This window comes from Pan paniscus, chromosome 11 (genome assembly GCF_029289425.2).
Source record: "Pan paniscus chromosome 11, NHGRI_mPanPan1-v2.0_pri, whole genome shotgun sequence".
NCBI lineage: Eukaryota > Metazoa > Chordata > Mammalia > Primates > Hominidae > Pan > Pan paniscus.
The window spans coordinates 14119647-14143826 of NC_073260.2; the positions used below are offsets into that span (position 1 = coordinate 14119647).

The following is a 24180-nucleotide window of genomic DNA, read 5'->3' on the forward strand; positions in this document are numbered from 1 at the left end:
CATTTAATGTTCAGCAAGCTAGTTTTGACCATGTACTTTCCTATTCGTAAGTGACTGTGCTTTGGAATATACTAGAAAATGTATGTAAAATGTCTGGTTTTAAAAAGATGAAACCACAATATACTCAATTCCCTTTGGAAGTTAGCCATGTATCGCTTTTCTAAATTTTACAAAAAGGAGAGTTACAAAACGTTACTCTGTTAATCAAGGATAAGGCTGAAATGGAGAGTTTTTTTTTTTTAATGGAAATGGACTGCACTATAAAAACATTTGATTGAAATGAAAGAAGCTGTAATGTGGTCAAATGATGATTTCTATCTTAATGCTGGACTGATGCAAGCCAAAGAGGGTCAATGTTGCCACAGGATTACAAGCCCTGCTGAAAGAGATGCATGATGCAACCTCTGTAGTGAACAGAGTCAACTCTTGAGTCACCAGTCTAACCTTTGAGAAGCACTAAGGAAAAAGAAAATTCTTGAGTACTGAGTCACAGGCTCAACATCTTAATAAAGTGTGTTTAGGATGTTTTAGTGGTATCTGGACACAGTATACCCATGAATCTCAAATATTTCATATCAGAGCTTTGCCCTTTCCATAGTAGGTCCTCCAAAAACATTCCTCAAACAAATGAATTTTTTTTTTTTTTTTTGAGATGGAGTCTAGCTCTGCTGCCCAGGCTGGAGTGTAGTGACGTGATCTCGGCTCACTGCAACCTCCACCTCCCGGGTTCAAGCGATTCTCCTGCCTCAGCCTCCCGAGTAGCTGGGACTACAGGCATGCACCACCACGCCCAGCTAATTTTTGGATTTTTATAGAGACGGGGTTTCATCGTGTTACCCCGGATGGTCTTGATCTCCTGACCCCGTGATCCGCCCGCCTCGGCCTCCCAAAGTGTTGGGATTACAGGCGTGAGCCACCACGCCCGGCCACAAATGAATTTTTTGTTTTAAAGTTAAGAGATCAGGCACAGTGTCTCACGCCTGTAATCCCAGCACTTTGGGAGGCCGAGGTGGGCAGATCGCTTGAGGCTGGGAGGTTCGAAACCAGCCTGGCTAAAATAGTGAAACCTCATCTCCACCAAAAAAAAAAAAAAAATTAGCCAGGCATGGTGGTGCGTGCCTGTAATCCCAGCTACTCAGGAGGCTGAGGCAGGAGAATCGCTTGAACCCCGGAAGCGGAGGTTGCAGTGAGCTGAGATTGCACTACCGCACTCCAGCCTGGGCGTGACAGAGTGATACTCCGTCTTGAAAAAAAAAAAAGTATTGGCAATAGAGTGAACTCCACCTGGTTATCAATCCTAACTCCATCACTCACCAGCTCTGTGACTTGTTTAGTTATTTAATCTTTTTCAGTTTCAATGTCCTCATCTGGAAAACGGGAAATGCCTACCGAGTATTGAACTGTCAAGACTAAATGACACATGAAAAGCACACTGAACAATGCTTAATCCACGGTAGGCTTTCAGCAAATAGTGGTCTCTATTATTTTTTGCAACAGGATGTTATATAAGAATAAGGCATTATCAAGACGATTTTCGCCTATCAAATGTGTTGTCTGCGTGTACATCAGACCTTTTCCTGGAATGAAGGTAGAAAAGTATCAACAATAAAGGATGGAGAAAGCCCCGTAAATGATAACCTTTGCCCCAGAGGGAAACGATAGGCAGCGGAGGGGAAAGTAAAGGGTGGCAAGCTAGAAAAATTAGACATCCAGTGTGGGAGGGCTGGCACTGGAGTGGGTTGCCACAGTAGGGAGGGGACTCAGAGCTGGAGGCAATTCCTTTGGCCGGGCTTGTCCTGCGACTTACCGTGGGGCAGCGCAACGTGGAGAGGCCTGGTAAAATGGCTGGGCAAGGGTGCGGAGGGGACATAACTGGCAGGAAGGAGTCATGATTCGTGGTCGAACAGAGTCCAGACCAGCTCGACCTGTGAGCAACGAACGGCCCTGAGACTCGCATACCCCAGTACCGGTAGTGGCCGTGAAGGGCAAAGAAATGTGTTCTGAGGCGATCCCAGCATCTAAGCTGCGACTGGTCTACTCAGAGACTGGATGGAAGCTGGGAAGAGAAAGCTGCTTCCCGCTTCGGGGTGAGGGATGGAGGAAGGGAGAACAAGCAGTAGAGAAGGAAAAGTTTCAGATCCCACAGCCCCGGGGGGTCACTCGTGCTGGACCTACTCCGACCCCCTAGGGCCGGGAGTGAAGACGGGACTTCTGCGGTTACCAGCGGAAATGCCTCAGGGTCAGAAGTCGCAGGAGAGATAGACAGCTGCTGAACCAATGGGACCAGCGGATGGGGCGGATGTTATCTACCATTGGTGAACGTTAGAAACGAATAGCAGCCAATGAATCAGCTGGGGGGGCGGAGCAGTGACGTTTATTGCGGAGGGGGCCGCTTCGAATCGGCGGCGGCCAGCTTGGTGGACTGGGCCAATGAACGGCCTCCAACGAGCAGGGCCTTCACCAATCGGCGGCCTCCACGACGGGGCTGGGGGGAGGGTATATAAGCCGAGTAGGCGACGGCGCGGTCGACGCCGGCCAAGACAGCACAGACAGATTGACCTATTGGGGTGTTTTGCGAGTGTGAGAGGGAAGCGCCGCGGCCTGTATTTCTAGACCTGCCCTTCGCCTGGTTCGTGGCGCCTTGTGACCCCGGGCCCCTGCCGCCTGCAAGTCGGAAGCTGCGCTGTGCTCCTGTGCTACGGCCTGTGGCTGGACTGCCTGCTGCTGCCCAACTGGCTGGCAAGATGAAGCTCTCCCTGGTGGCCGCGATGCTGCTGCTGCTCAGCGCGGCGCGGGCCGAGGAGGAGGACAAGAAGGAGGACGTGGGCACGGTGGTCGGCATCGACCTGGGGACCACCTACTCCTGGTAAGTGGGGTTTGCGGATGCAGGGGGACGGGGCGTGGCCGCCTGGCCTGGCGTGAGAAGTGCGGTGCTGATGTCCCTCTGTCGGGTTTTTCTGCCAGCGTCGGCGTGTTCAAGAACGGCCGCGTGGAGATCATCGCCAACGATCAGGGCAACCGCATCACGCCGTCCTATGTGGCCTTCACTCCTGAAGGGGAACGTCTGATTGGCGATGCCGCCAAGAACCAGCTCACCTCCAACCCCGAGAACACGGTCTTTGACGCCAAGCGGCTCATCGGCCGCACGTGGAATGACCCGTCTGTGCAGCAGGACATCAAGTTCTTGCCGTTCAAGGTTCGACCGGGTTTTTCTCATCCAGTTAGAGAACGGGTGGGTGGTGGGAGTATTTAGAGTTATAAGTCTCTGGAAAAGTGTTGAGACAACAGTTGAAGGTTATAGACATGATGTATGTAATAACTTTAATACTATTAGTATGTTACAAAACTTAAGACAGTTGCTGTCGTACTGTCTACGATAGTTTAGGAATAAAAGACCGATTAAAACTGAACTTTGTAAGACACCTATACTCCCTGAAGTATTTCTAGTCAATTTGCAGCCCCAAGGGACCAAAATAAACCAAATTGTGGGGATGGTAGTGTGTCTTTTAAACTTTGAGATGTCATTGTATCTGTGTCTGAAAACAATAATTCTTTAAAATAGGTGGTTGAAAAGAAAACTAAACCATACATTCAAGTTGATATTGGAGGTGGGCAAACAAAGACATTTGCTCCTGAAGAAATTTCTGCCATGGTTCTCACTAAAATGAAAGAAACCGCTGAGGCTTATTTGGGAAAGAAGGTAAATATTTCTAGAACAATGTTAAGTATTTTTTGATCATTAGTATTCTCGGTTGGCTGTCATGTATAGAAGCCTTCGTGAAGGGTTTCAAAAATTTTAATCAGAATGGTATTCATGCTTGTCAGGTTTAATTATTGAGTCCCTTACTATAAGCCAAACAAAATAGACTTTTCATGTATTATTTAATGCTTACAATTCCAGGGACATAAAATTTTGTATGTTGTATTCATCAATAAGTTGGCTTAAAAACTAAAGTGATGGTTTGACTATAATTTTTTTTTTTTGAGCTGGAGTCTTGCTCTGTTGCCCAGGCTGGACTGCAGTGGCACGATCTCAGCTCACTGCAACCTCTGCCTCCCGGGTTCAAGCAGCTCTCCTGCCTCAGCCTCCCAAGTAACTGGAACTACAGGCACACCACCACACCTGGCCAGTTTTTTTTTTTTTTAATTTTCAGTAGAGACAGGGTTTCTCCACATTGCCCAGGCTGGTCTTGAAATCCTGCCCTCAGGTGATCCTCCTGCCTCAGCCTCCCAAAGTGCTGGGATTACAGGCACAAGCCACCGCCTGGCCAGACTGTAATTTAAGGGTTAAACTATGTGACAATACACTTAATTATCTTTTATCCTTTTAGGTTACCCATGCAGTTGTTACTGTACCAGCCTATTTTAATGATGCCCAACGCCAAGCAACCAAAGACGCTGGAACTATTGCTGGCCTGAATGTTATGAGGATCATCAACGAGCCGTAAGTATGAAATTCAGGGATACGGCATATTTGCCAAATAGTGGAAATGTGAAGTACTGACAAAACTTTTCCCTTTTTCAATCTGATAGTACGGCAGCTGCTATTGCTTATGGCCTGGATAAGAGGGAGGGGGAGAAGAACATCCTGGTGTTTGACCTGGGTGGCGGAACCTTCGATGTGTCTCTTCTCACCATTGACAATGGTGTCTTCGAAGTTGTGGCCACTAATGGAGATACTCATCTGGGTGGAGAAGACTTTGACCAGCGTGTCATGGAACACTTCATCAAACTGTACAAAAAGAAGACTGGCAAAGATGTCAGGAAAGACAATAGAGCTGTGCAGAAACTCCGGCGCGAGGTAGAAAAGGCCAAACGGGCCCTGTCTTCTCAACATCAAGCAAGAATTGAAATTGAGTCCTTCTATGAAGGAGAAGACTTTTCTGAGACCCTGACTCGGGCCAAATTTGAAGAGCTCAACATGGTATGTTCCTTGTTTTCTGCTTTGCTAATGAGATCTCCTTAGACTCTGAATTCAGGACATTGCATCTAGATACTTAGATAACAGACATCACAGTAACCATGTCTTTTTTCTAGGATCTGTTCCGGTCTACTATGAAGCCCGTCCAGAAAGTGTTGGAAGATTCTGATTTGAAGAAGTCTGATATTGATGAAATTGTTCTTGTTGGTGGCTCGACTCGAATTCCAAAGATTCAGCAACTGGTTAAAGAGTTCTTCAATGGCAAGGAACCATCCCGTGGCATAAACCCAGATGAAGCTGTAGCGTATGGTGCTGCTGTCCAGGCTGGTGTGCTCTCTGGTGATCAAGATACAGGTAGGTCATCATCGCAGCATCTTTCTTAGTGATTCAGTAGCTTGATAGAAGACTCATTAACTATTGCTTTAGAAAATACCAGAATATGAGCAACAAGGTCACACAGCTAGTAAAGGGTATAAGTGAAGACAAGACTGGGGTAGTCTCAAGATCATTAGCAACTGTTTAATTCACTGCCTTTAAAATGTGTGTGTTAGAACCTAACCAAATGTTAGAGAGATAAACTTTACATAGCTCATAGGGAGAACTTGAATTAAAAGTTAAATAACTTATCCTTACAGGTGACCTGGTACTGCTTGATGTATGTCCCCTTACACTTGGTATTGAAACTGTGGGAGGTGTCATGACCAAACTGATTCCAAGGAACACAGTGGTGCCTACCAAGAAGTCTCAGATCTTTTCTACAGCTTCTGATAATCAACCAACCGTTACAATCAAGGTCTATGAAGGTAATTACTTAAGTTTGTTAATATCATGGCTTTTTTTTTGAGATGAAGTCTTGCTCTGTTGCCCAGGCTGGACTGCAGTGGCACGATCTCGGGTCACTGCAACCTCTGTCTCCCGGGTTCAAGTGATTCTCCTGCCTCAGCCTCCAGAGTAGCTGGGATTATAGGCGTGGACCACCACACCTGGCTAATTTCTGTATTTTTAGTAGAGATGGGGTTTCACCATGTTGCCCAGGCTGGTCTCCAACTCCTGACCTCAGGTCATCTGCCTGCCTCCACCTCCCAAAGTGCTGGGATTACAGGCGTGAGCCACCAAGCCAGATCTATCTATCATGGCATATTTTAAAAGAACATGACTTAATATGTCCTATTGAAATGGCTAGGGAACTAAGTAACTGCTGTTTTCCGATGGAGGTCTTAATTTGAATAATGTTTTATATCTAGATATTTAGTATTCTTTTTTTTTTTTTTTTTTAAATGGAGTCTTGCTCTGTCGCCTAGGCTGGGGTGCAATGGCATGACCTGCAACCTCTGCCTCCCGAATAGCTGGGATTACAGGTGCCCACCACCACGCCCGGCTAAGTTTTGTATTTTTAGTAGAGGCGGGGTTTCGCCATGTTGGCCAGGCTGGTCTTGAACCCCTAACCTCAGGTGATCCACCAACCTCGGCCTCCCAAAGTACTGGGATTATTACAGGTGTGAGCCACTGTACCCAGCCACTGATTAGCATTCTCATTAATAGCATCTGAGCTGGCTCCTAGAGTACAAGAAAAAGGAGTTCACAGTACTTTAAAATAGGTAAAATTCAGTTGAGTTAGTAACCTAACTCATTGTTAGTACTAGTTGCTGCTCCTTGTAGACCAATATGAAATTACTTTTAGCTCGATAAAACCAAAAGTGTCACTTTATGCTTCAGAATGAAATGCGGGGATCTAGATGTGCTAATGCTTGTCAGTAACAACTAACAAGTTTTTCTGTATGTAACTTCTAGGTGAAAGACCCCTGACAAAAGACAATCATCTTCTGGGTACATTTGATCTGACTGGAATTCCTCCTGCTCCTCGTGGGGTCCCACAGATTGAAGTCACCTTTGAGATAGATGTGAATGGTATTCTTCGAGTGACAGCTGAAGACAAGGGTACAGGGAACAAAAATAAGATCACAATCACCAATGACCAGAATCGCCTGACACCTGAAGAAATCGAAAGGATGGTTAATGATGCTGAGAAGTTTGCTGAGGAAGACAAAAAGCTCAAGGAGCGCATTGATACTAGAAATGAGTTGGAAAGCTATGCCTATTCTCTAAAGAATCAGATTGGAGATAAAGAAAAGCTGGGAGGTAAACTGTCCTCTGAAGATAAGGAGACCATGGAAAAAGCTGTAGAAGAAAAGATTGAATGGCTGGAAAGCCACCAAGATGCTGACATTGAAGACTTCAAAGCTAAGAAGAAGGAACTGGAAGAAATTGTTCAACCAATTATCAGCAAACTCTATGGAAGTGCAGGCCCTCCCCCAACTGGTGAAGAGGATACAGCAGAAAAAGATGAGTTGTAGACACTGATCTGCTAGTGCTGTAATATTGTAAATACTGGACTCAGGAACTTTTGTTAGGAAAAAATTGAAAGAACTTAAGTCTCGAATGTAATTGGAATCTTCACCTCAGAGTGGAGTTGAAACTGCTATAGCCCAAGCGGCTGTTTACTGCTTTTCATTAGCAGTTGCTCACATGTCTTTGGGTGGGGGGGAGAAGAAGAATTGGCCATCTTAAAAAGCGGGTAAAAAACCTGGGTTAGGGTGTGTGTTCACCTTCAAAATGTTCTATTTAACAACTGGGTCATGTGCATCTGGTGTAGGAAGTTTTTTCTACCGTAAGTGACACCAATAAATGTTTGTTATTTACACTGGTCTAATGTTTGTGAGAAGCTTCTAATTAGATCAATTATTTATTTTAGGAAATTTAAGGCTAGATTCTCGTGTGTGGGCTGAGGGGAGGGGGAGTATTTGGTATGTTGGGATAAGGAAACACTTCTATTTAATGCTTCCAGGGATTTTTTTTTTTTTTTTTTTAAACCCTCCTGGGCCCAAGTGATCCTTCCACCTCAGTCTCCCAGCTAATTGAGACTACAGGCTTGTTACCACCATGCTCGGCTTTTGCATTAATCTAAGAAAAGGGGAGAGAAGTTAATCCACATCTTTACTCAGGCAAGGGGCATTTCACAGTGCCCAAGAGTGGGGTTTTCTTGAACATACTTGGTTTCCTATTTCCCCTTATCTTTCTAAAACTGCCTTTCTGGTGGCTTTTTTTTTTTAATTATTACTAATGATGCTTTTATAGCTGCTTGGATTCTCCGAGAAATGATGGGGAGTGAGTGATCACTGGTATTATTAACTTTATACACTTGGATTTAATTTGTAACTTTAGGATGTAAAGGTATATTGTGAACCCTAGCTGTGTCAGAATCTCCATCCCTGAAATTTCTCATTAGTGGTACTGGGGTGGGATCTTGGATGGTGACATTGAAACTACACTAAATCCCCTCACTATGAATGGGTTGTTAAAGGCAATGATTTGTGTCAAAACTGGTTTAGGATTACTTAGATTGTGTTCCTGAAGAAAAGAGTCCAGGTAAATGGTATGATCAATAAAGGACAGGCTGGTGCTAACATAAAATCCAATATTGTAATCCTAGCACTTTGGGAGGCCAAGGCGGGTGGATCACAAGGTCAAGAGATAGAGACCATCTTTGCCAATATGGTGAAACTCCATCTCTACTGAAAATACAAAAATTAGCTGGGCGTGGTAGTGCAAGCTGAAGGCTGAGGCAGGAGAATCACTCGAACCCGGGAGGCAGAGGTTGCAGTGAGCCAAGATCACACCACTGTACTCCAGCCCGGCACTCCAGCCTGGCGACAAGAGTGAGACTCCACCTCAAAAAAAAAAGAATCCAATACTGCCCAAGGATAGGTATTTTATAGATGGGCAACTGGCTGAAAGGTTAATTTTCTAGGGCTAGTAGAACTGGATCCCAACACCAAACTCTTAATTAGACCTAGGCCTCAGCTGCACTGCCCGAAAAGCATTTGGGCAGACCCTGAGCAGAATACTGGTCTCAGGCCAAGCCCAATACAGCCATTAAAGATGACCCACAGTGCTGTGTACCCTGGGGCAATAGGGTTAAATGGTAGTTAGCAACTAGGGCTAGTCTTCCCTTACCTCAAAGGCTCTCACTACCGTGGACCACCTAGTCTGTACCTCTTTCTGAGGAGCTGTTACTGAATATTAAAAAGAAAGATAGACTTCAACTAATAAATGTGTCTGATGTCTATAGTTAGTTGTTTACCAATTATAATTCTGCAACTTCTTTTTTAACCCTAACCATATTGCAACCTTGTGATTAGCATTTAATACACTAATCACACCTACCTAGGTTTGTATTGTTGGCAAAACCTTTTATATATATATATGTATACATATATATGTGTTTATGTATACATATATAAATACATGTATATATGTATACATATATATGTATACATATATATGTGTGTGTATATATATATATATATTTTTTTTTTTTTTTTTTGAGACAGAGTTTTGTTCTTGTCACCCAGGCTGGAGTGCAATGGTGTGATCTCAGCTCACCGCAACCTCCGCCTCCCGGGTTCAAGCGATTCTCCTGTCTCAGCCTCCCGAGTAGCTGGGATTACAGGCATGTGCCAGCACACCCGGCTAATTTTGTGTTTTTAGTAGAGACGGAGTTTCTCCATGGTGGTAAGGCTGGTTTTGAACTCCCGACCTCAGGTGATCCACCTCCTCAGCCTCCCAAAGTGTTGGGATTACAGGCGTGAGCCACCAAGCCTGGCCCAAGTTAATGCAGGGGAGGTTTTTGCATTGGGCAAAACTTAACTTATCTATCTACTACAGTTTGCAAACCAGTCACTGAAAGTCATTCCCAAGAGCTCTGAGAGGCAATATAGCAAGGTTTAGTGCACATAAGAATTATTTGCATTAGTTTCTTCACCTACCAAAGTAGGAGAAAAACAGATATATAATGCAGAAGATATTTTGGAGGTATAAAACAGCTAATGTTTTACTTAACTATTCTGAAAGTAACTGACAGGTAATAAAAATGTGGGTTTTATTAGTCAACTACAGTCACAATACAATCGTCATAGATTTCCCCTTCTGTATTCATCCCACCAAACACCAAACAGAGCAGTGTATCAGTCTGGCTTTCCTCATGTGAGTCACCACTGTGGCTCATTACTTTGTCAGCTGAATCCTCTTTCTCAGCTTCATGGTTCAGAGTGAGAGAGTTGGAATCTTCTTTCTCAGAAGCACACGTCACTGGCCATGGAATGATACACATGGAATGGTCCAATCGTCCAGGGGGTAGAAGAGTATCAAATTTAAGCAAGGTCCAATGCTGCTCTTCTATGTTGGGGAGGGAAAAGGCTTCATGTTAAGAAATTTCCAGATAGGCCGGGCACGGTGGCTCACGCCTGTAATCCCAGCACTTTGGGAGGCCGAAGCGGGTGGATCACGAGGTCAGGAGATGGAGACCATCCTGGCTAACACGGTGAAACCCTGTCTCTACCAAAAATACAAAAAAAAAATTAGCTGGGCATGGTGGCGGGCACCTGTAGTCCCAGCTACTCGGGAGGCTGAGGCAGGAGAATGGCGTGAACCCAGGAGGTGGAACTTGCAGTGAGCCAAGATCACGTCACCGCACTACAGCCTGGGCGACAGAGTGAGACTCCATCTCAGAAAAAAAAAAAAATTTCCAGATAGTGAAAGCCAAAATCTGAATAAAATTTTAAAAAGTAATGAAATTTCTAGAAATGCTCAGTGATTTACTGTAGCAGCCGAGTCCTAACAAACAGGAGTAAAAGGAAAAAAACCTTATGGCAGCATTGCTGCTTTCCTGATGTCATCCCCTACAGAGTTTTCATTCTTTTGGATTTAGATATAGAGGAACCAAATTGGAAGCACTGCATCACTTTTTTTTTTCTTTCTTTTTTTTTTTTGAGACAGAGTCTCGCTCTGTCACCAGGCTGGAGTGCAGTGGTGTGATCTCAGCTCACTGCAACCTCTGCCTCCTGGGTTCAAGCAATTCCCCTGCCTCAGCCTCCCGAGTAGCTGGGACTACAGGCGCCCGCCACCACGCCTGGCTAATTTTTTGTATTTTAGTAGAGATGGGGTTTCACCATGTTGGTCAGGATGGTCTCGATCTCCTGACCTCGTGATCTGCCTGCCTCGGCCTCCCAAAGTGCTGGGATTACAGGCATGAGCCACCGCACTCGGCCACTGCATCACGTTTCAAAGAATGTTTAGATTTGTTTAAAGATCCCCCATGGACACCTGCTCACCTGTGTGATACTGGTACATTGTGTCCAGTGCTCCTGCAGGAGTCATTCCACCAAAGATGTACACGTGTTTTCCCATGGCCACAGCTGAGTGGGCAGCACAGCCTGCTGGAGCAGCCCCAGTGGGATTTAGCTTCTGCCATTTCATGTCACCTGCCAAGAGAAAGAAAGAGCTTTGGCGCAGCATGGGCTAAGATGTGCTTTCAAACTTATCTATCTACTGTAGTTTGCACACCAATCACTGAAAGCCATTCACCAAGAGCTCTGAGAGGTTTAGTGCACATAAGAATTATTTGGGGAACTCTGACATTATGATTGGGTAGTCCAGGGAGGAAGGCAGGGAGGGGCTCAGTGATTCCCAGAATCTCAGGCGATTCTGATGTAGGCAGTCTTTGGATCACACAGAAATGTGATACAACCTTTATAATAACAGTCACCTTCAACCATTCACTATTAACTGCCTCGAATTAGCTCAGTTTCTCTTCCTCTCTCTCTCTGTCTCTGTGTGTGTGTGTGTGTGTGTGTGTCTGTGTGTGTGTGTGTGTGTACTTTAAATACAGTTCCTGGGCCGGGCACGGTGGCTCACGCCTGTAATCCCAGCACTTTGGGAGGCCGAGGCGGGCGGATCACCTGAGGTCGGGAGTTCGAGACCAGCCTGACCAACACGGAGAAACCCCGTCTCTACTAAAAATACAAAATTAGCCAGGCATGGTGGTGCATGCCTGTAATCCCAGCTACTCAGGAAGCTGAGGCATGAGAATCGCTTGAACCTGGGAGGCGGAGGTTGCGCTGAGCCGAGATCACGCCATTGCACTCCAGCCTGGGCAACAAGAGCGAAGCTCCGTCTCAAAAAAAAAAAAAAAAAAAAAAAAATACAGTTCCTTAGCGATTTTGTAAGTGCTGGCTAAACAACAAATTTTGCTCACTTAATTTTCATAACAGCCCTATGAAATTTCTATTACTTCTGCCTATCCCCTTTCTTATTCTTTTTTTTTTTTTTCCGCTCTGTTGCCCAGCCTGGAGTGCAGTGGCTTGATCTTGGCTCACTGCAACATTTGACTCCCAGGTTCAAGCAATTCTCTGCCTCAGCCTCCCGAGTAGCTGGGATTACAGGCACCCGCTACCGGGTCTGGCTAATTTTTTGTATTTTTAGTAGAGACGGTGTTTCACCATCTTGGCCAGGCTGGTCTTGAACTCCTGACCTCGTGATCCACCCACCTCGGCCTCCCAGAGTGCTGGGATTACAGGCAGGAGCCATGGCCTGGTGCCTGGCCTCCCCTTTCTTCTTACAAATGAGCAAACAAGAATAGAGAAGGAAAGAGACTTGTCCGAGACCCTATAGCTTGTAAGTGGCACAGCAAGACTGCACTTAGGTGTGGCTCCAAAGCCTGTGTCTCCAAAATCTCTACACGATAATGTGCTGCCTTAGCGCCTACTTCCAACCTATTTTTGCAGGGAAACTTGCATCTTTTCAAACAAGCATTTTTTTTTCTTTTGAGACAGAGTCTCACTCTGTTACCCAGGCTGGAGTGCAGTGGCGCGATCTCAGCTCACTGCAACCTCCACCTCCCGGATTCAAGCGATGCTCCTGCCTCAGCCTCCAGAGTAGCTGGCACGTGCCGCCACACCTGGCTAATTTTTGCATTTTTAGTAGAGACAGGGTTTCACCATGTTGGCCAGGCTAGTCTCAAACTCCTGACCTCAGGTGATCCGTCCACCTCGGCCTCCCAAAGTGCTGGGATTACAGGGGTGAGCCACTGCACCCAGCCAAAACAAGCATTTAAATAAGGCAAGCTATCACTGGATTTTAGATTTAGAGAACTACTTGGGTAGGCAGGAAAAATAGTCAACAAGTAGTTCCTAAACCAGAAAAAGGCTCTTTTTAAAAATAAGCATTAAGACCCCATCTGACTGCCTGCAAGGAATGGTTTTGTGTAAATAGTTTCCATCTGTCAGCTGGGCGCAGTGGCTCACACCTGTAATCCCAGCACTTTGGGAGGCCGAGGTGGGCGGATCACAAGGTCAGGAGATTGAGACCATCCTGGCTAACACGGTGAAACCCTGTCTCTACTAAAAATACAAAAAATTAGCCGGGCGTGGTGGTGTGCACCTGTAGTCCCAACTACTCAGGAGGCTGAGGCAGGAGAATGGCATGAACCCGGGAGGCAGAGCTTGCAGTGAGCCAAGATTGCACCACTGTACTCCAGCCTGGGCAACAGAGCGAGACTCCATCTCAAAAAAAAAAAAAAAAAATAGTTTCCATCTGTCAATGCAAGGCAGGGGTCCAGCATCTCAGAGTAAGAAGGGAGAATCACCCGGTGTGGCCAAAATTCTAGCCAATGCAAGAATACAAAGCCGGTGTCCCCTGGCCTCAGCTGTCATGGAGCCAGAGAATTCAGGGCTTGGGAAGTTAGCCCGATACACTACACAGGACTTCCCATGCCTTCTGCCCATTGTTCCAGTTCTTGTAGTCTGGAGCAACGCAGAACATGTTCATTTCTTCATCCCTCCACTCAATAACAGGTATGAGCTGGGAGCAGTGGTTCACGCCTATAATCCCAGCACTTTGGGAGGCCAAGGCGGGTGGATCCCTTGAGTCCCGGAGTTGCAGACCAGCCTGGGCGACATGGTGAAACCTCATCTCTACAGAAAATAAAAAAATTATCTGGGTGTTGTAGCACGTGCCTGTTGTCCTAGCTACCCGGGAGGCTGAGGCAGGAGAATCACTTGACCTGAGAGGCAGAGGCTGCCGTGAGCTAAGATTGCATCAGTGCATTCCAGCCTGGGCAACCAAGTGAGACACTATCTCAAAAAAAAAGAAAGTACCTGTCACCCACTATCTGCCAGACACTGTGCTAAGTGCTAGAAATGTACTGGAGAACAAAATAGACAAGTTCCCTACCATAATGGACCTCACAGCTTGAAGGAATTGCCCAGAATGAGTCCAGGGTCTCCCCACAGCATATCAGCCCTTCAGATACTTAAAAGATATTTCTCATATTCTCTCTAACCTTCCTCTTCCCACTGTTTTCAACCATTTAGCATGAAAAGCATGAAACTCTAGTCATCTACATCCACATTATCCAGATCCTTCATGGGTTAATGGCTAACACCAGAAAGAAATCCAGTAGGCCAACACAAAGCATAATGGGTTGTAATGAAAGGAGAGCACTGTTGGAAGGATAAGAGACAATAAATGGCTGGGTCCATAGTAAGCACTCAGGAGATTATTTAGTGCTATGATTTTTTATTATTAGTATTCTGTCCAGAGGTAACAGAATCTGATGAAGATTCTGCCAGCTGGTCAAGTTACCTACACATAAGAGCAAGGCTATATTTTCTTTTTCTTTTTTCTTTTCTTTGAGACGGAGTCTCACTCTGTCGCCTAGGCTGGAGTGCAGGGGTGCAATCGGCTCACGGCAACCTCCACCTCCCAGGTTCCAGCGATTCTCCTGCCTCAGCCTCCCACGTAGCCAGGACTACAGGTGCCTGTCACCACGCCTGGCTGATTTTTTTTTCCTTTTCTTTTTTTTTTTTTTTGGAGACGGAGTCTTGCTGTGTCGCCCAGGATGAAGTGCAGTGGCATGATCTTGGATCACTGCAACCTCTGCCTCCTGGGCTCAAGCAATTCTCCTGCCTCAGCCTCCCGAGTAGCTGGGATTACAGGCATGTACCACCACGCCCGGCTAATTTTTATATTTTTAGTAGAGACGGGGTTTCACCATGTTGGCCAGGCTGGTCTCGAACTCCTGACCTCAGATGATCCACCTGCCTTGGCCTCCCAAAGTGATGGGATTACAGGCGTGAGCCACTGTGCCCAGCTCTTTTTTTTGAGATGGAGTCTCACTCTGTCACCCAGGCTGGAGTGCAATGGTGTGGTCTCGGCTCACTGCAACCTCTGCCTCCCGGGTTCAAGCAATTCTCCTGCCTCAGCCTCCCAAGTAGCTAGGACTAGAGGCGAATGCCACCACACTTGGCTAATTTTTTTTATTTTTAGTAGAGATGGGGTTTCACTATGTTGGCCAGGCTGGTCTCGACCTCCTTACCTCATGATCCCCCAGCCTCAGCCTCCCAAAGTGCTGGGATTACAGGTGTGAGTCACCAAGCCCGGCTTTTTTTTTTTTTTTTTTTTCTTTTTTTTGGAGATGGAGTCTTGCTCTGTGGCCCAGGCTGGAGTGCAGTGGCGTAATCTTAGCTCACCACAACCTCCACCTCCTGGGTTCAAGCGATTCTCCTGACTCAGGCACCAACGTAGCTGGGATTACAGGCACATGTGCCATGACAATAGGCTAATTTTTGTATTTTTAGTAGACACAGGGTTTCACCATGTTGGCCAGGCTGGTCTCAAACTCCTGATCTCAGGTGATATGCCTGCCTCAGCCTCCCAAGGTGCTAAGATTACAGGCATGAGCCATTGCACCTGGCCAAGCAAGGCTATATTCTTTCAAAGCACACTAAAAAATCACTTGAGCACAGAAGTTTGAGATCAGCCTGGGCAACATGGTGAGACCCCATCTCTACCAAAATAAAATTTTATATTAGCCAAGCATGGTGGCACACACCTGTACCTCCAGCTACTGGGGAGGATGAGGTAGGAGGATTACTTGAGCCCTGGAGGCTGAGGCTACTGAGATCATGCCACTGCACTCCAGCCTGAGTGACAGACAGAGATCCTATCTAAAAATAAATAAATAAATAAAAATAACAATTTTAAACAGACAAGCCCCCATGCCCTGCTTACTTATATCAATGCAGTGGAGGTCATCATAGAATCTGTCCCCTGCCAAGCCTCCGTGGATGAAGAGCTTTGTCCCTGCTGCCACCATCACATGACCATGCCGGGGAGATGGAGGATTTCCAAGTGTCTCTGGTTGTGACCAGGTCAGAGTGTCTAGAAAAGTAAATTCAATAACATCAAATGGCAAAACTATTAAACAAGAACACGAGAAACAGGCCCAAGCCTCTGTAGCACCTCCCAGCAAGAGGAGCTGTCCCATGCAGGAAGCAACCTTGGGGTCATTCACTCCAACTCCCCCAGCCAATCCAGGCATCCCTCCATTTACATCCTATAGGCTGCTGCGGTGGCTCACAGTTGTAATCCCAGCACTTTGGGAGGCCGAGACAGGTGGATCACCTGAGGTCAGGAGTTCGAGGCCAGCCTGGCCAACATGGTGAAACACTGTCTCTACTAAAAATACAAAAAAAAAAAAACTAGCCAGGTGTGGTTGCAGGTGCCTAGTAATAATCCCAGCTACTTGGGAGGCTGAGGCAGGAGAATTGCTTGAACCCGAGAGGTGGAGGTTGAAGTGAGCCGAGATTGCGCCATTGCATTCCAGCCTGGGCTAAAGGGGAATCTTTTACTTCTGTTTGTTTTTTGTCTTTCTTATTCTTTCTTTTACTTTTTTACTTTATAAATTGTATGGTTTAAACTTTTTAACTTGATCATTATACCTTTTTATTTTTTTATTTAGTTTTTGAGAGAGTCTCGCTCTGTTGCCAAGGCTGGAGTGCAATGGCACGATCTTGGCTCATTGCCACCTCCGCCTCCCGGGTTCAAGTGATTCTCCTGCCTCAGCCTCCCGAGTAGCTGGGATTACAGGCACCCACTGCTGCACCTGGCCAATTTTTGTATTTTTAGTAGAGATGGGGTTTTGCCATGATGGCCAGGCTGGTTTCAAACTCCTGACCTCTGGTGATCCTCCCGCCTGGGCATCACAAAGTGCTGGGATCACAGGCGTGAGCCACCGTTCCCGGCCTACCTTTTTAGTTTTATTTATTTATTTATTTATTTATTTATTTGAGATGGAGTATTGCTGTGTTGCCCAGGCTGAGTGCAGTGGCCTAATCTTGGCTCACTGAAACTTCCTCCTCCTGGGTTTAAGCGATTCTCCTGCCTCAGCCTCCTGAGTAACTGGGATTACACACGCATACCATCATGCCCGGATAATTTTTGTGTTTTTAGTAGAGAAAAGGTATGTTGGCCAGGCTGTTCTCGAACTCCTGACCTTAAGTGGTCCACCTGCCTCAGCCTTCCAAAGCTCTGGGATTACAGGTGTGAGCCACCATGCCAGGCCTCACTATCCCTTTTTAAATGCCAATTTTGCTGTGGGAAAAAGATATCAGCTAAGAGATATAACAAAGAAGTCTAGAAGTGAGACACTTAGTCAGGCTTTCCTTTTCTAACTTCTGCTTCCTATATTAGGTAATGTGTAAACTGGGATGGCCCTGACCAGCCCCAAGGTGCCCACCAGTCCATACTTGCGTCAAACACATGCAGCTTCGTGTCCTGCACAGGCTGGGCACCTCTCTCTCCGCCCCCAAAGACATATAGCTGGTTTCCAATGGCTGCCGATGATGTGTGGAATGTTCTTGGGGATGGTGGGGGGCTGGTCACTTCTGGCGTGGTCCACGTCCTGGTTTCTGGGCCAGAGAGAATGCAGGCACTTAAAATACCCAGGTAGAGGGGCTTCTGACCTTGACTCTGGGGCTGAGTGAAGTCAGTTTCCAAACTCCAATCCCCAGGGGGGCCAGCATAGTTTTGGGCAGGGATCTCATACTCACAAACATCAAGGAAGAATGAAGATGACACTTAGGATTTGCCAAGACAGTCCCAAATCCCCAAGATTTAAAAGCTGTAAGCACAAGAATGGAGTCAGGCTGGGTGCAGTGTGGCTCATGCCTGTAATCCCAGCACTTTGGGAGGCCAAGGCGGGCGGATCACTTGAGGTCAGGAGTTCGAAACCAGCCTGGCCAACATGGGGTAAAACCCCATCTCTACTAAAAATCTGAAAAATTAGCCGGGTATGGTGGTGGGGACCTGTAATCCCAGCTCCTCAGGAGGTTGAGGCAGGAGAATCGCTTGAACCCAGGAGGTGAAGGTTGCAGTGAGCTGAGATTGCACCACTGCACTCCAGCCTGGGTGACAGAGCAAGGCTCCATATTAAAAAAAAAGAAGAAAAAAAAGAGGTCAATTTGTTTTGGAGGCCTTCAAATATCCTCTCTGAACCCTCTTCTACTTTGCTCACTATCGCTCCCCCTAACATCTGCTAACATTCATTCCCACTAGATGCCAGAGTCCAGGTGTGCCAGATTTCCCAGAAAATGTGGCCAATAAAAGAAAGTAGGCAGGCCATGTGCAGCAGCTAACACCTGTAACCACAGCAGTTTGGGAAATCGAGGTAGGAGGATTGCTTGAGCCCAGGAGTTTGTGACCAGACTGGGAAACAAAGCAATATCCTGTCTCTACAAAAAATCAGCCAGGGGTGCAGTGGCTCACACTTGTAATCCCAGCACTTTGGGAGACCAAGGTGGGTGGATCACTTGAGGTTAGGAGTTCTAGACCAGCCTGGCCAACATGGTGAAATCCCATCTCTACTAAAAATAAATAAATAGGCCGGGCGCGGTGGCTCACGCCTGTAATCCCAGCACTTTGGGAGGCCGAGGCGGGCGGATCACGAGGTCAGGAGATCGAGACCATCCTGGCTAACACGGTGAAACCCCGTCTCTACTAAAAATACAAAAAATTAGCCGGGCGTGGTAGCGGGCGCCTGTAGTCCCAGCTACTCAGGAGGCTGAGGCAGGAGAATGCCGTGAACCCGGGAGGCGGAGCTTGCAGTGAGCCGAGATCGCGCCACTGCACTCCAGCCTGGGCGACAGAGCGAGACTCCGTCTCAAAAAAAAAAAATAAAAAATAAAAAATAAATAAATAAATAAATAAAACAAGCCAGGTGTCGTGGTGGGGACCTATAATCCCAGCTACTCAGGAGGCGGAGACAGGAGAATCACTTGAACCAGGAGGCAGAGGATGCAGTGAGCTGAGATCATGCCACTGCACTCCAGCCTGGTTGACAAAGCGAGACTTCATCTTAAAAAAAAATAATAATAAAATAAAATAAATTAAAAATTAAAAAAAATTAGGCTGAGCACAGTGGCTGTAAGGCCTGTAACCCTAGCACTTTGGGAAGCCAAGGCAGGAGGATTGCTTGAGCCCAGGAGTTTGAGGCTGCAATGAACTATGATCGTGCCATTGCACTCTAGCCTGGGTAAAAGAGTAAGACCATATCTTGAAAAAAAAAAAAAGAAAGAAAGAAATGAAAAAAAAAAAAAGACAATACTATTACATTTCAGTAGCAGTAATAACAGTCCCTACTAAACAGTAAATGCTAAACAAATATTAATTTCCGCATTTTACAGATAAGAGAATTGAAGTAGGGATGGATTAAGTAACTTTTTAAAAGTGACATGGCTAGCCAGGCTCGGTGGCTCATGCCTGTAATCCCAACACTTTAGCAGGCTGGGGCAGGTGGATTGCTTGAGCCCAGGAGTTTGAGACCAGCCTGGGCAACATGGCAAAACCCTGTCTCTACAAAAAAATACAAAAAAAAATTAGTCGGGTGTGGTGGCGTATGCCTATAGTCCCAGCTACCTGAGAAGCTTAGGTGGGAGGATATACTGAGCCTGCAGCGGTTGAGGTTGCAGTGAGCCAAGATCACACCACTGCAACTCCAGCCTGGTTACAGAATAAGACAAAGAAAGAGAGAGAGAAAGAGAGAGAGAGAGAGACAGATAAAGTGACATGCCTAAGAAATGGCTGAGTTGGAATTTAAACTCTTTCAGTAACACCAAGATCTTTCTAATTCCCACTCCTCTGACTGGAGAATAAAATTTCACCACCTAGATAGATGTATAGAAGCTTATTTCTTTTAAGGATGAAGCCTGGGTTTTATAGAAGCAGATGCATTAATTGAGCACCCTCAATGGGCAGCATCATTGCCCTGGGCACTGCCATCCCTGGTGTCTTCACTCAAGCTTGGGAAGTGAGCGGAAGTATCTCTACTTTTAGATGAGGAAACTGAAGCTCTGCACATTTAAATCCTTTCCTGCAGGTTATAGCATATGTGCGTAGCAGAGCAGGAGTTTGAACTCAGTTTTTTTTTGTTGTTGTTTTTTTTTTGAGACGGAGTCTCGCTGTGGCTCCCAGCCCAGAGTGCAGTGGCGCGATCTCGGCTCACTTTGCAAGCTCCGCCTTCCGGGTTCACGCCATTCTCCTGCTTCAGCCTCCCGAGCAGCTGGGACTACAGGCATCCGCCACCATGCCCGGCTAATTTTTTGTATTTTTTTTTTTTTTTAGTAGAGACGGAGTTTCACCGTGTTAGCCAGGATGGTCTCGAGCTCCTGACCTCGTGATCCGCCCGCCTCGGCCTCCCAAAGTGCTGAGATTACAGGCGTGAGCTACCGCGCCGGGCCTGAACTCAGTTCTATCAGAGTCCCATACTTGCTCTACCATAACACACCAAGAAATTCTGTCTTTTGTAAAAGGTCTACATCCAATATATAAAATGCCACAGGAAACATCTGTAATATGTGTGGGACTCAAATGGGGACCTGGAGACTGAAAAAGTCTCAGCCTATATCCAAAGCAAAATGTAGCTGTCTCTATAGTTACAGATGTTGGAGAGCTTTTGGATCTTAGAGGGAGCTAGAAAGGTATACATGTCACCTCCAGGCCCAGAAGACCCTAGGGCTGTATTGCTGCCAACTCAAACACCAGCACAAAGAATCACAAAGGAGTCCTGAGCATTTGAGGGACTTGCCTTGGTAACAAATGCAACTAAGTACATATTTCATATTTCTTGGGCATGATGTCAAATTATATTTTCTAGGAGAGAAAAGGGATATGATAGAAAATCACCCTCTTTAATATAAAAATTAGCTGGGCATGGTGGCATGTGCCTGTAATCCCAGCTACTCGAGAGGCTGAGGCTGGAGAATCATTTGAACCCAAGAGGTGGAGGATGCAGTGAGCTGAGATTGCGCCACTGCACTCCAGCCTTGGCAACACAGCGATACACTGTCTCAAAAATAAAAATAAATAAATAAATAAAATAAAATCACCCTCTTTGACAGCTTTCCAAATTCTCACTTTATTTTATTTCAATGGATACCATTGTTGAAAATCAAAAGGCCAGGGTTCCAGAACTGATTTCCCTTTGCCAAACCTTAACTACATCAACTACCACAACAATTACTGAGCATTAATTACGTGCCAGATACTGAGTTTATTTAAATCCTTGACAAATTAACAAGGTAGAAACTATTACTAACCAATGTGACAGAAAACAGAGGCAGACAGAGGTTAAATCACTTGTCCAAGGTCATAGTTAGTGCATAGCAAAACAGAGACCCTCATCTGTGCCCTTAACCACCATATTATACTGCTAGTCCTCCAAGCAAATTTGCTTCACAATTAGCCAAATGGTCTGCCAAGTGTCTACTCTATCACTTTCTTCTTCTTTTTTTTTTTTTTGAGACGGTGTCTCACTCTGTCACCCAGGCTGGAGTGCAGTGGCGCGATCTCGGCTCACTGCAACCTCCACCTCCCAGGTTCAAGCGATTCTCCTGCCTCAGCCTCCCAAGTAGCTGGGACTACAGGCACCTGCCACCAAGCCCAGCTAATTTTTTTTTTTGTATTTTTAGTAGAGACGGGCTTTCAGTATGTTGGCCAGGCTGGTCTGGAACTCCTGACCTTTTGATCCGCCCTCCTCGTCCTCGCAAAGTGTTGGGATTATAGGCATGAGCCACCATGCCCGGCCGTGTCTACTTTATTTCGGACAGTGTTCTGTACCCTGAGTATTCAACAATAAACAAACTCTTCCCTTCAAAGCGCTTATGTTCCACAGAGGGAGGGCATGGAAGAGGAGGGAAGACAGGAAATAAATACCCAAACAAATAAATCAAATTAAAAGATAACATACTGTCTAAATGTGCTGAAGGAATTTAAATACTTGACATATAAGAAAATTTGGTCCTAGTTCCTGAACTCTGACCAACTATTGTACAATAGTTTTTTTTTTATTTTAATTTTTGTATCGGGCAATACTCAACAAATGTAGTAGGTGGGCAACACCCCAAATATATTGTTGATAGAGGGAACTGAGCAAGAGTTGGCTGACATGTGAAAAATGTCCAGGTCAAAAAATGCTTTTTTGAGAGAGAGTCTCACTCATTGCTCAGGCTGTGGCGTGATCTCGGCACATTGCAACCTCTGCCTCCAGGGTTCAAGCGATCCTCCTGCCTCGCCCTCCTCAGCAGCTGGGACTACAGGCATGCACCACCATGCCTGGCTAATTTTTGTATGTTTAGTAGTGACAGGGTTTCACCATGTTGGCCAGGCTGCTTTGGAACTCCTGACCTCAGGTGATCTGTACACCTCAGCCTCCCAAAGTGCTGGGATTACAGGTGTAAGCCACCACACCGGCCCAAAATGCATATTTAAATTATGTACAAGTTTTTTTGCCTATCAAATTAGCAATGTTTAAAACTGATAAATTCAGTGCTGGTCAGTAATGAAAGAAACACTGTTAAACACAGTTGGAGAGAGGATAAACCGGAAAAATCTTTCTGGAGAGCAATTTGGTAGTATGTATCAAAACCTTGAAAAGGTTCACAGTATTTTACCCAGTCTTTTTATTTCTTGGCAGGAACCCTAAGAAAATAATTTGAAATACAGTCTATGACTTCTGAATGAAGATGTTCACTGCTTTGTTAATTATAATGGTAAAAACCTGAAAAGAACTAAACGTTCATAAATGGAGAAGTTATGATATTATGGAGTATTTTATATATAATGGAGTATGATACAGCCATTAAAAATGATGTTGGCCAGGTGCAGTGGCTCATGTCTGTAATCCCAACACTTCAGGAGGCCGAGGCAGGCAAATTGCTTGAGCCCAGGAGTTTGAGACCACCTTGGGCAACATGGCAAAACTCTGTCTCTACAAAAAATACAAACAAATTAGCTAGGCATGGTGGCAAGCGCCTGTAGTCCCAGCTACCCGGGAGGCTGAGGTAGGAGGTTCACCTGAGCCTGGGTGGTCGAGGCTGCAGTGAGCTGTGATCATACCACTGCATCCCAGCCTGGGCAACAGAGTGAGACCCTGCCTCGAAAAAAAAAAAGTTACCAACAATAAAAAAACCCAAAACAAAACAAACAAATGATATTATATTAACAAAGCATTGTTATTAATAACAAATCAATTATTTTTGCTAAAGCCAAAAAAAAAACCCACCTATTTCTCCTGGGATTATGAAATTAAAAGGAAAAAGTTATGAATGTGTAAATATAGTATGATCTCAGGCTTGTAAAAACAGAGAAAAGACGGGAAAAAGACAGAAAGCTGGGCCGGTCACATTGGGTGATGCCTGTAATCCCAGCATTTTGGGAGGCTGAGGTGGGCGGATCACCTGAGATCAAGAATTTGAGACCAGCCTGGCTAACATGGAGAAACCCCATCTCTGCTAAAAATACAAAATTAGCCAGGCATGGTGGCGCATGCCTGTAATCCCAGCTACTTGGGAGGCTGAGGCAGGAGAATCACTTGAACCCGGGAGGCAGAGGTTGTGGTGAGCCGAGATCACACCACTGCACTCCAGCCTGTGCAACAAGAGTGAAACTCCGTCACAAAAAAAAAAAAAAAAAGACAGAAAATTGGTAATAGCCTTAATATAATAATGGATTGTGGATGACTTTTTCCACTTATTTGTACTTTTCAAATATTTTACAATGAACATAAATAATATTTGTAAAGAGAAAAACAAAAACAAACAAACAAAAGGCAAAAAGACAAGTCCACTTCCCCACAGGTGGTTTAGCAACCTCCTCTCAGTAGTGACGTTCCCAAACTGCTTCCTCTATAATAAAACTGCCAGTGATAGAAACAGCAAGATATGAAAAACAAAAACAAACAAACAAACAAAACGAACAAACAAAATGTCTTGCCAGTGAGACAAGTTAGGAACTTTGTACTTTTGGCTAAAAGAAACATACTAGGAGGATCCAGGTCAGTGTTTCTTAACTTTGGCACTACTGACATTTTAGACCAGACAATTCTTCCCTGTGATGGCTGTCTTAGGCACGACAGGATATATATACAGCATATCAGGCCTCTACCCCCTAGAAGCCAGTAGCCCACGCTACCCCCAGTTGTGATAACCCAAAATGTTTCCAGATATGGCCAAATGTCCCCCGGGGGCACAATCGCCTTTACTGGAGGACTACTAATCTAGGTGACTTGGGTTCTAAGCCTGGCTCAG

At 45.6% G+C, this 24180-nt stretch overlaps 3 protein-coding genes across 6 annotated transcripts in view; 1 reads left to right on the plus strand and 2 right to left on the minus strand.

Annotated features, from left to right (window-relative positions):
- The window catches only part of GAPVD1 (GTPase activating protein and VPS9 domains 1), a 129609-nt gene extending 127367 nt beyond the window's left edge, over positions 1–2242 (minus strand). Inside the window, exon 1 of the mRNA XM_055117602.1 lies at positions 1808–2242. The gene's annotated coding sequence lies outside the window, so the exon portion shown is untranslated. The remainder of the gene's footprint in view (positions 1–1807) is intronic.
- Positions 1816–7620, plus strand: HSPA5 (heat shock protein family A (Hsp70) member 5). Its single transcript, XM_003808044.5, has 8 exons — positions 1816–2866; positions 2965–3196; positions 3563–3700; positions 4332–4444; positions 4534–4924; positions 5038–5275; positions 5557–5724; positions 6713–7620. Exons 1-8 carry the CDS (start codon positions 2745–2747, stop codon positions 7273–7275), a joined length of 1965 nt encoding a protein of 654 aa, XP_003808092.1. The 5' UTR covers positions 1816–2744; the 3' UTR covers positions 7276–7620.
- Positions 7621–9843: 2223 nt separating this feature from the next.
- Positions 9844–24180, minus strand: part of RABEPK (Rab9 effector protein with kelch motifs) — a 38130-nt gene continuing 23793 nt past the window's right edge. For all 4 annotated transcript variants that reach the window (XM_034929043.2, XM_003808046.5, XM_003808045.5 and 1 more), the window contains 4 exons: positions 17347–17508; positions 15830–15979; positions 11092–11241; positions 9844–10156 (listed from right to left, as the gene is read on the minus strand). In XM_034929043.2, coding sequence (XP_034784934.1) covers positions 9864–10156; positions 11092–11241; positions 15830–15979; positions 17347–17508 — 755 coding nt within the window. In that variant the 3' untranslated portion in view covers positions 9844–9863. The remainder of the gene's footprint in view (positions 10157–11091; positions 11242–15829; positions 15980–17346; positions 17509–24180) is intronic.